General features: G+C 44.5%; 1 protein-coding gene across 4 annotated transcripts in view; it reads left to right on the top strand.

Moving 5' to 3' along the window:
* Positions 1-11,353, top strand: part of RAB11FIP3 (RAB11 family interacting protein 3) — a 160,342-nt gene that overhangs the window by 82,030 nt on the left and 66,959 nt on the right. For all 4 annotated transcript variants that reach the window (XM_019539971.1, XM_019539974.1, XM_019539973.1 and 1 more), the window contains exon 3: positions 3,182-3,273. In XM_019539971.1, the coding sequence (XP_019395516.1) occupies positions 3,182-3,273 (92 nt within the window). The remainder of the gene's footprint in view (positions 1-3,181; positions 3,274-11,353) is intronic.

The raw sequence follows: 11,353 nt of genomic DNA, 5'->3' as shown, positions 1-11,353 counted from the left end.
CAAGGGCCAGGGCTGAAGCCGAGGCCGGGGCCGGGGCCGGGGTGGAGCTGGGAACTCCTCCCACACTCAGCCAGTAACTAAATGAATGCCCCAGCCCCACCCTCACCTTGGGGACGAGCCACTGCCTGCCCCACAGGAGGAGCTTACCTCCGGTAAGTGTCCCGCACTGGCCCTGGTGCCTCCGCCGTGCTCCACGCCCAGCTTCTCTCTGGGCGGGCGCACAGCATTAAAAAGTTAGTGCGCGGCAAGATTTTAAATTGTGCACGGCCACACACATGCACAGCTTGGAGGGAGCCTTGGTTATAGGGTATTTTGGAAAGACCGTTCATCCTTTAACAAATATCAGCCTTATATCTGCTCCTCTTGAGGATTTCTCAAGCACTCCCATGTTTTGTCAGCTGTCAGATCATTATCCTTGCCCATACAGTTGAAGAGTTGGCTCTTACCAGTTGTAGGAGTCATTAAGCTGTTCCTAAATTGATATCCTAGAACCAAAGAAAACAGAGAGGGGAGCGACTTAATAGGTTACCGTATCCACCCCTGCCAATTAAGCATCATTCTTATACTGGTCCAGCCATACCTTGTTCAGCCTGGGTAACGTATAGATGTTTCTAGCTCTACAGGATCCTGTAATTTAAATGGAGAGAAACTAGATCTGCAATTAATTCTTCCCCGTTTCTGCCTTTTGTTAATAATATTATGGCTAAAAATAAAGGTAGTGCTGCCTTTGGAAAAGGACTGTTTTCCACCTGAGAACATTTGCATAGGAAGAGGAACTCTGCAGAGTTGCCTTAATGTTGGTGCACAAAATCACTGTGGCCAAATAAGTAACAGTTTCTGCCTTGATCAAAAACCAGAGTCAAAAGATTAGAATCACTGGAAATAAAATGTACAGATATCCATGCTGCTACAGAGGCAAATCACCAGAGATACTGCAGCCATAAATTGCAGACAAGGGCAATTGTCTATTGAAGCAATGACCCTACCACATGCCTACAGTAGAGCACATCATACACCATTCTCTAGTGGAGAAGTTCAAGCTCATTCTTCAGTCTGATTTATGGTTTTGCCAGTGAGCCACACATTCAAGTTAAGGAGGTCTAATCTTTAAGAAAGCCATGTGTTAAACTTCCTCCAAATTGGATAGCTTTACAGTCCATAGACATACACCAGAGCTATCTGTCAACACAAAGAAGTTAAGTTAGTCTCTCCTGGAGCCCAGTTTTGGTGTACGTGTGCAGTATAGTCTTTACTGGCTGGCTGACAGGGACAGCCTGTCAAGTTTTTAGCATTTGGATGAGTGGAGAGTCAAAAGGTGAAAGGAGGAAAGAAAGATATCTGAAGGCATGGGGAAGCATAAAAAACAGGACTTTTCATAAAAGAGAACTTTTTGAGAAAGAATTACTTTAACCTATACTGTCTTTAGGGAATACCACAACTTTCGGTAAACCAGACATGGACAGTTCAGACCATTTTCCACACCCAAGGAAGACTGTTTTTGTTGTTTTGTCTGTTGTTTTTTACCTGTGCTACTCAAACTTCGTCTCTTGAACTTGCTGCTTCTCAAAGGGCCTGTTGATGACAGCAGTGAAATAAGCACATTCTTGTAAAAAGCATGCCCTTTTCACCTCGTGGTGTCATTTGCCTAAAGAAGGATCTTTCCTTGTCAGGCAGAGAGCTCTGCCCAGCCTTCTCGCAGCGTGGAGCACAAGGTGGATATCCAGCTGTAGTACTGACTGAAAGTAGCTTGCTTGGGTACTTGCTATGCATATGTGTGTTCTTAGAGTTCCCATCTGAAATGTCTCTTGACCCTACAAGTTTTCACTCTGAATAGACATGGGTAGCAATGAAAACAGAGATGGGGAAGATGTAATATGTCAAGTCTGTTCTGGAGCTAGGAACAGAACCCTGTTTTGTGGGCTCCCAATCATGTGTCCTGACAGTTGTTACAGTATTAAGAGCTGGAGGCAGTATGGCCCAAGTCAAACCTATTAATAGCAAATGCTCTTTATTGCTTAACTTAAGTTTGTGCATAGGGTTCTAAGAGTGTTCTCTGCAATGGAGCTTGCACATGCTTCTCTGCTTATGGCTGCACTGGTGAGATCAAGTACTGGAGCAAAGCTTAGATGTATAGATATCACTTAATTTTGGTCTTGAGCCTATAAATGCTCCAAACTGTCTGTATAGGTAAACTGCTGGGAAACAGCTATTTGAAATGCCTATGGACTGTGCTTTTTACATTCTTATCATACACAGGTGCTAGTGGTAGAGTTAAAGCCCATCTGTTCCAAATACGTCCTGATTTGAAGAGCTTCCCTAGTATCACTTATCCAGGAAAGGAAGTTATTTTGATGAGTTGTTTTATTTTTTAAATTCAAGTTGAACAGCTTTGGGTTATTCGTGCATGCAGCTCCAAGACATGTCTTGTATCTGCTATTTATTTTGAGCTGATGATATATGGCATTTTATTTTAATTTGGTGTTTCTCAACTCACAGCATGAACAACCTGCTAGAGAACATGTAGATGTTTCCCAAAGAAGTTTTGGGGGAACTTATGCATAACAGTGAGGAAATCTTGGGACTGAGAAACTGTATTTCTCCTCTGTTGCACACTGTATTGGGCTTCAGAAAAAAGTGTTTTAGTGTAGCTCCTTGAAAGTCCTCCTGGTTTTCCTTGCTTTCTGCTAAGGTGGGTGCTCATGTAGGGATGGGAGAAGCTGTATGTAGCTGCAAGCTGCTCCTTCTCACTGTTCCCAGGCAGGCAGCTCCATTTTGTGTAGAACTAATACATTCATCTGCTGCTAGCTGAATAGGCTGAATGAAGAGGCAGAAAGAGGAGAAGGAAAAGGCAGTGACAAAAATGTGAAAGAACATGCACAGAAAAGGAGAAGCAGCAGGAGTCCTGCCAGACTGAGTTTGAAAGCAGAAGCCACCTTCTCATGGTGGAAAGGGGGCTCCAAGGATAGAGTGCTGAAAGCACTGTTTTGATTGGATTCATGCTCTACCTTTTGTTTGGATGCTGTCAAATTAGGCCCTTCAGTGAAAGTGGTGAAATAGGCCCCTCACTCTTGATTTGTATTTCTCAGTCACTCAAAAGGTGCTTCTTTGTTTTGGGGTCCAAATCCATTTTTAGTCCCTTCTAGTAGAAGCTGAGCTCTCTTTTTTTTTTCTTTTCTTGCAGATCCTGACAGTCAGTTGTATGATATGGGATACGCTCAGGAAGAGGATCCCCCAACCTGTCCTGATGAGTTTGATGACTTTGTCACATTTGAGGCAAGTATGAGCTAAGGGCATGAAAGCTGCATGCATCTAGGTTGTGGGGGGTGGGAAGGGAGAAGAGGGCTGCAAAATATGTTGGCCTTGACTTTAACTAAAGGTGTTGAATGTTCACGGCTCCTATCAACTTTGTGTGGGAATTGAAGAGTGCAGGACTTCTGAACATCTGCCCCGTGTGCTCTGTTATACACCCAAGCACTGAATTGGAATCAGAATAAGGATTTCTAGCTGTCAGATGCAGCCCTGTGCTGCTTTGGCGCTCAGTATTAGTGATCAGTTGCACTGAAGGCTGCTGGGTTTGCAAGTCTTTGGCCACAAGCTGATGGTGTTGTGCTCACCGTTGGAGTGGGCCCCCTTGTGGCCAAACCTGAGCGCATTGGCAGAGGTTGCTCGCTGTATTTGCATGAAGACTTGCCTCCTGGGATTGTAGTGACAGTGCATAAACCTGGTTTCAGGAACTACTTCATAAAGTATGCCAATTGTGGGCCTGTCTTTCTCTGCTGTGAGTTCTTGGAGGCTATTTCCAGACAGAAAGACATAGCAGGATGTTTCAGACCTCATCATTCATCGCTGTGTTGTCAGTAAAAGGCAAAACAAAAGAGACTGTGGGTTTCTTCCTTTTTATTTTTGTTCCCACAGTCAGCTTTTTAATTAATTTGCCTTTGACCTCCTTGGTCCTCAGAACAGAGTGGGGCATTCCAGTTTCTCCTGTTCTTCACTCTCCCCAGCTGTACATGAGGCTCCTGTTACAGTAACATGTTTGTCATCTTTACTTGTGGGCTTTTTGTTCTTCCCTAGTGTGTTGGTTTACTCTGTTTCTTCCAAACAGCAGCAGAGGGAAGGCTACTATAATTATCTTCTGGGCAAACAGCCTCCTGATTCCACAGTGGCAGAGGTCAAATATCCATGTTGAATTGAATTTACATTTTTTACTTGTTTTTTCTTTTCCTTTAACGTTCTCTTAAATGATTTGCTATTTCGTTCAGTCTTGCATAATGCACTTCTTCCCCCATGCTTTCAGATTTTACCAGTGCTCACCCACTCACCTAAAAGATTCTCCCAGCTTGCTCTGGATTGGCTTATAAATATGCATGAGGTTGCTTTGTCAGAAATACTTGCATAGCACATCATTCATTTTCTTGGTCTTGTATCTTCTTGATGAAGGGATAGAACTGTATGCATGTGTTCCCTAGTAATAAATCTGCCACTGATCAGCTTTGTCCTCCTCTTTGTAATTAAAAGCATAGGGACATCACTGGTCCTTTTTAAGACAATAAGCTTCATGAGGCTCTTAGGTGTCACTTTGAAGAGCCCTTGTCTGAAGCAATATTAAAGTTAAGCTATTTCTATTTCAGACTCCACTTCTTTCACTTTCGCGGCTTTTATGAAACAGCTTGGTTGGTTCCCTTTTTCTTTGAAGCCATTGTAACTTGCTCAATGAGCAAGTTCCTTTAACCTTTCTGTTTTTCAGCCTACTGGAAGGTGATTATATCATGGACCTAATTAATGTGCAAGCTGTAAGTTCCTCCATTGAAAGGCTTTTTAGCTGTGCAGTGTTTAGTCTGTTTCCTTGTATGCAGACTATCCTTGTTGTCTTGACCTAAGCTCCATCTAGGCAGATAAAAATACATGTTTTGCAGTTTGACACCTATTATATATTTGAATAAACCTTGCAAATAAGATCATTGTTCTGGGAAAGACGACTGCTGCCATTTGACTTAAAGGGAATCAGTTATGGTTTGGGGGTGAGGAGTGCATTTCTTCCAATTTCTCTCCCAGTTTGTTCAAGGCCACACATGATCATCTACCTCTACTCACTGGACTGTGTAAAATGACTATTGCAGCTACTGCTTGGTTTTTTTTTTCCTATGCCGATAGCCATTTAGAGGCTTAAAAGGCTTGCTGTCTGGGTCAGATTGATGGCTCGGTTACACTCACACTGGTAAGGATCTTAGCTTAAACCTACATCCCAAGGGTGAATGGTGTTTCTTAAGGGATGGGGATTAGAGCAGGACACTTCCTGGTCACTTTCCTAGTTCCTTGAGAGCAGTTTGAACAAACTGTTCTGAGAGCTGCATCCAGAAGCTTGGCCTGCCCCGTCAGAATGAAATGCCTGTAGGACCGAGTCACTGATCCGTCAGAATAAGGTGAACAGAAGGGGGAAAAAAGCAAGGATCTTTGGCCTGCTTCTTTTAAAAATCCCTTTGTATTTTGAACTGAGTGCAATTTCTGTGTGCTCCTAGGTCAGTGAGTGTGTGCTAATATACCAGGCAGAAATTGCTGCTGTTGTCTTGGATACACGACCCCAAATCATTTCCAGCCTGTAAAGACTTTGAAGAGCTTTGGTACATGAGAGAGATCCCTGTTATACATTAAAAAAATACATTAATGTTTTCTTGTGGGGCGGGGGGAGTTTCCCTCCCCTATCCTATATAAACTGATCAGCAAGCCCCTAGTCTGCTTTTTTACTCAGCACATCCTGTTTCAGAAGAGCTAAAGAGGTGGTGAGAGAAATGCTGGTACAAAGAAACCTGCTGTGAGCAGGAAAACATTTTTTTTCCTCTCAGCTAGTCTGAGATATTAGCTGGCACTGTATGCTATAGAAGCCCATCCTTGGGTGATTTGGGGGAACTACCTGAGAAAGAGGTTAATGAAGTGTAAAACATGATGGTCCTTTATGCTAAAACAAAATTCAAGGGTGATCCAGGTTAGGTGAAACAAAGGAAAGAGAAAAGAGCTTGTTCTCAGAAGTTGCTATTGCCCTTTGCCCATATAGGAGCACTCCCAACAGTATTTTGGTGTAAAGGACCTTATTCTGTGTTCACCAAACTGCCTGGGTGTAAGGGTGTGCAGCAGTCCAACAGTTTTATCTCTCCAGACTTTAGAGAAAAAAGTCTGCAATGCAGTTAAAATTGTCATTAAGATGATACCTTAAGGCTCTGAAAAGCATAATTGGCACATGTGATCACTCGCCTCATCCTCAGCATAAAAGCCCATTTTTAAGGCTTTTGGAGTGACATACACAGTTGGAGTGAAGAGAGCTGGGTAAAGTGGCTACCCTTTTTTTATTTTATTATTTTCTTTAACAGTGAGAGGTCTGCCACAAAAGGAAATTTCTTAGGGGTGACCTGCAAAGGACTGAAATTGAACTTGTGTTATCTTTTGTACAGAAGATGCATAAAGCATCCCTGGAAACCTTAATCATTTGCCTGTTTTGTACTTCAGACTCTAGTCTAGTCATCCCTAGTGTATCAGCTGTCACAAAAAGGTGGATCGCTGGATCTCTCTGCCTTTAGATGATGTCTTTTGACAAAGTGTTGTTCCCTCAGCTGTCTATTTAAATAGGTCAAAACAAGGTTTAAATAGTCCAAATAAAAACTCATCTCTTCTGTTTAATAAGGTGGTTCTTTTCTTGCCTATAATTCATTATTTCATAATTTTACTAACTTTTTCAGGTGTCCTGAATCTTCAGGACAAAAATCTGAATAACAAATGTTAAAGCCTGGTATTCTCTCTCCTGACAGAAGAGAGAATCTTTCAAATCTCACGTTGGCATAGTTCATAAAGGGGTCAGGCCAAATGTACACTTTGCACATAACATTTAACAAGGCCTTATGCCCTCTTGCAGCACTATAGGTCTAGAGTTGTTATAGTCATGGTATGTGGCAGGGGGAGATTTGGGTTATGAAAGAGTGAAGGAATTGGGGGAGGAAAGAAGGCTTGTAGTTCTTGGGAAATGCTTTTCATACCTTGTTCGTTCTGGAATTATGTAATAGCCCCCACAGATCCCCCCCCCGAACACTGGTTGGCAAAAACATAGCCTTGGGTGGAATGCCAAAACGTAGCAAAACTGCTCTCCGTGCTTCCTCTGTCTGTGCAGGCTCAAGCCTAACCAGCTTGCTGCAGAAGAAAATGAAATGGGGACGATAGGTTTTGTTGCATTGTGTGTCCTAATTGCAACAAATTGTTTGACTCATAAACATCTGCTTTAAGAAAGGTTTGTTTAAATATGATGATGGATAAAAAAGAAGGGGAGGGACAGAACCAGAGATTGTCTTGTTTAGCCATATGGCTTCCACTACATGAATCAACAGCAGGGCTTGAACCTGATCCCTCAAATACCAGCACAGGCCTCTACCACTTAACAGTAAAAAAAGGGGCCTGGGCGTCAGAATTCATGGGTCCTGTTTCTGGAAAGGATTGACACCTCAGAACTAGAAAAGGTAACTAATTATGTTGCACTCCCTTCCTTCTTATATATCTACCCTTCCTGGAAATCTAGCCTGACTTCAGACTAACATGACTAATGACCTCTTTCTGCTCATGGAAGAGGCAAAACATCTGGATTGTGTTCCCAGTTCTTTCATAAGTGCTCTAATGCAGCCTCTTGATTAACGTATTTGTAGGACTGATAACACCTTCCTTTCTGAGGTTAGAAGTGTGAAGCTATACTCAAAAATAAATTCTAAAGTGCACAGCAACATAAGTAGCACTTGGGGGAGGGGGGTACAAATTTAGAACTTAGCATCTTGACACAGCCCATTGTGTAGTTACCAAAGCCAAAATATATTTGCCACATATTGCAAATATCTTTGTCTCCTGGTAGGAGTTTCCTTAACTTGGTAATTATTGAGAACAGGCAGGATGGTTCACCTGATTTGTCAAGTGGAGTGAGATGGATACAGGGACACTTGAGGTCTGCCTGTGCTTAGAGAGGGGATATGTGTGCCTAGGCGTAAAACAGCTTGTAACCCTGTAAATGTTTGGGTGAGATGGGCAAAGGGGGAGAGCAAACTATTGTAATCTCCAAATATTTTGGACTGGAAAGAGCATAATAAGTTCTCAGGCCTTTCAGTAGCTAAAAAATAGGGCAGGCAGGAGGAGAAGCTAAATTTTGTCAAACTGAGAGATGACAGAGGTAATTAGTATGACCTGTGAAGGAAAAAAATGTTAACAAAGTACAGATTTGCATCATACTGGAAGTGGGACATACTGTGAACTGAGTTGGCAGCATTGCCCTCTGCTGTCCAATTAGTGCAAAATGTTTCAGAGAATGAAACAACTTAGTGTGATGACTTTTTAATGTTAACAGAACAGGAAAAAAGCATCTGCTCTTTATTGGTTTTCTAGTGGGGAAGACCATGCTCATGTCTGTCTTTGCACTTTTCTACAAGTAGACTTTGTCCTTCTTGACCACAGGTCTTGTTGCAGCTCTGTAACTGTTCAGTTTATTACTGGGCAGACACAGACATGGGTGGTGAACCAGGTGGCCGCCTGGGGCCCGGACAGAAAGATGATCTGATAATGGTATTTTTTTTTTTTTCCCCTGTTGTCCAATTGTTTTTATCATTATCTCTGGTGAAGGGGGGCCCGGTACTAAAAGTTCACCTGGGGCCACCAGGAGTCTAGGTACGGCACTGTTACCAGGCCCTGAGAAATCTAGGTATGGTGGTAGTAACTGTGCATGAAAGCAAGTGTGTTTCAGTTGGCTGAAAAGAATAAATGCCTCTTAGCAAAGTAGTGCGGTGTAAGCAAGATCTCTTGAGTTCAGTTCCTAAGCAATGTGTAAGTCAATACTCTGGTGTTATTATGGTTGCTTTCTCCAAGCCCTGTAGGCTGTGTAATATAGGTATATAGCCATGTAAATGGCAGTATAAATTGTAGCATTATGCAGAATCTGTGCTCCAATAACACTAAGCTTTTGGGAAAAATCTCTCCAGCCCTCAAGGCAGCAGAGGAAACTCTCAAACTGTGAAAAGTGCAACTGTGGTGCAGTGCTGTCTGTTTAAGCTTGTAGATGACAGCAGTAGTTTAGAAATGGAAATTTCTGCTGCTCATCACCAAGGATCCTGGTTTTCTCTGTTTAAGAATCACAAGTTCGCTGATAAGCCCCAGAATCCATGATTAAAATGAAATGCCACTAGTGTGTATGTGTGTGCATGCGCATGTGCATGGGGGTGTATGTATCAATTGAACACAATGTTTTATTGATATATTTATAATTTTAAAGGAATTTGGAAACCTACCAGTGCCTCGGTCACTATAATAAAATACATTCTAAGTACCTATAATTTTGGTATTTGATTTTGGGTTTATCGTGGAAAATCAAAGCTCCCCATGCCCCCTTAGCTCACCAGGACACAGATCTGGGCCCCCCGCTGCCTGGAATACAGGGCCAGGGACACAGCCCCCTGTCCCCCTACAGCAGTGCCCAGGCCTTGGCAGCCACCTGTAGGAAGTCGTAATGGCTGCAGGGGAGTGGAGTGTGGAGCCCAGGTCATCATCCCCCACAGGCGGTATGGCTGGAGCGGAGCCCATGGTGGGGCAGGTGCAGGCTCCCCACCCTGCTGCCTTCCCCCTGGGGCCTCCGTAGCCCAGCGGGCAGGATCCAGCACAGCAGGGAAGAGTGGGGCTGGGTAGGGAAGCTCTTTGCCACTGCATGTCCCATGCTGCCCTGGTGAAGCACCCCTTACCCGCCTGGCAGCAGCAAGGAGCACAGCTCTGCCCTGCCACCTCCATGGCGCAGGGCTTCCAACAGCAAGGAGCTTTCTTGCCTGGTCCCGCTTTGTCCTGCCCTGCCAGGTTCCACCCTCTGGGCCCTGGAGGCCCTGGGAGAGGGCAGCAGGGTGGCAAGCCTGAGCCCACAGCAGGTAGCCCATACCCGCCATCACCCCATGCAAAGATCTGGGGGCATGTGCCCCCCTGTCCCCTTCCCCTGCTTCCCGCCCCCCCCCCCAAAGTGCGTGCAGTGGCTGGAAGCCAGCTCTGGTCCCCCTGCCCTCCAGACGAGCCATCCACGGCTCCATCCCACTCCCTTTTTGGGGCCCCCCATGCTCCACACTGCCCCTGCCTTGCGTACCCACCCCCTACCCCACAATGAGGGGCTGAGCCTGGTGTTGGGGAGCAGTAGACTGGGAGTGAGGAGTACTGGGTCAGGACTGGCCATTGATCGGGTGACCACCTGTCCCTAATTGGGCAGGACAGTCTTACAGTAGGTACATGAAGTCCTGGTCCCAGGCTGCATGACTTTCCCCGTGCAGGCTGGCAGCGTTCCAGCCTGTAAGGGGCTGCCAGGAGTGAGATGCAGGGCTCCCCATGTGCATGCACGCTCCTGCACATATGTATGTGGCCAGGAACACGGCTGCAGAGCCTGGAGAACAACTCCCTGCAAGTAAGCCTGGGGGGGAGGCGGGGGAGTATAAGGGGGTTGAGGAGGGGACAGATTGAGGCTCCCCATGAAGGAGGGAATGGGGCAGGAGCTGGGTGCAGTGGGGAATGGGGCTGGTGTGAGAAGTGGGATGGAACCATAGGCAGCTGATTCAGGGGGTGGGAGGGAGGTATGGGGGGGGCACGTGCCCCCAGATGTGTGCAGAGTGGGGGCTGATGCAAGCTGCCTGCTGCAGGCTCAGGGCCCTGACTACAACCCTACCCTGGGGGCCCTGCATTGACTGCATCTCCATGGTGACACACCTCCTGCCCACCCAGCAAAAAGGTTGAGAACCACTGGTCTAGATAAACTCCTGTTCACACTGCTGAAAAACTTTATCTTAGTCTTACTGGGGAAAATGTAAATTCCTATTTAATTTCTTTATGGCTGAGAGATTTATTTTGTAGCACACGTAACTGCTGAGATTGTTGAAATCTTATAAGGATTTCTGTTTGTGGGTTTTTCTTTTTAAATGCAATGGGTATGTTTTTTTTGGTCAAGTGACTATCATTCTGACTGATGCCAAAGTCCAGTATGCCATCTTTATATACATTTGTACACTATGGAACAGCGCTGGTGAGAAAAATCAAATAAATCAAATTTAAGTGACATACACTTTATATTTATACCTATCTAGTACTTATAAACTAAATCCAGATTGTAAATTAAGTTAGTTGTATTTGATTAACCTCTCTATCTGGGCACTGAAATCAGTTGACTGAGTAATATCAACCTTTTTGTTTGTTTTGATTTGTTTTTTTCAAGGCAAAGGTTTGTTGGACAGTAGAACTTCTAAAAAGACAAGGCAAGGAGTAAAAAATTAGGAAACTGATTTTTTTCTTTAAAAAAACCAAGAAGACTCCCCCCCCC

Source organism: Crocodylus porosus, unplaced genomic scaffold (genome assembly GCF_001723895.1).
Source record: "Crocodylus porosus isolate Cpor-Errol unplaced genomic scaffold, CroPor_comp1, whole genome shotgun sequence".
NCBI classification, from domain to species: domain Eukaryota; kingdom Metazoa; phylum Chordata; order Crocodylia; family Crocodylidae; genus Crocodylus; species Crocodylus porosus.
Note: the sequence above shows the minus strand (reverse complement) of the source record. Positions and strands in the feature narration are given on the sequence as shown.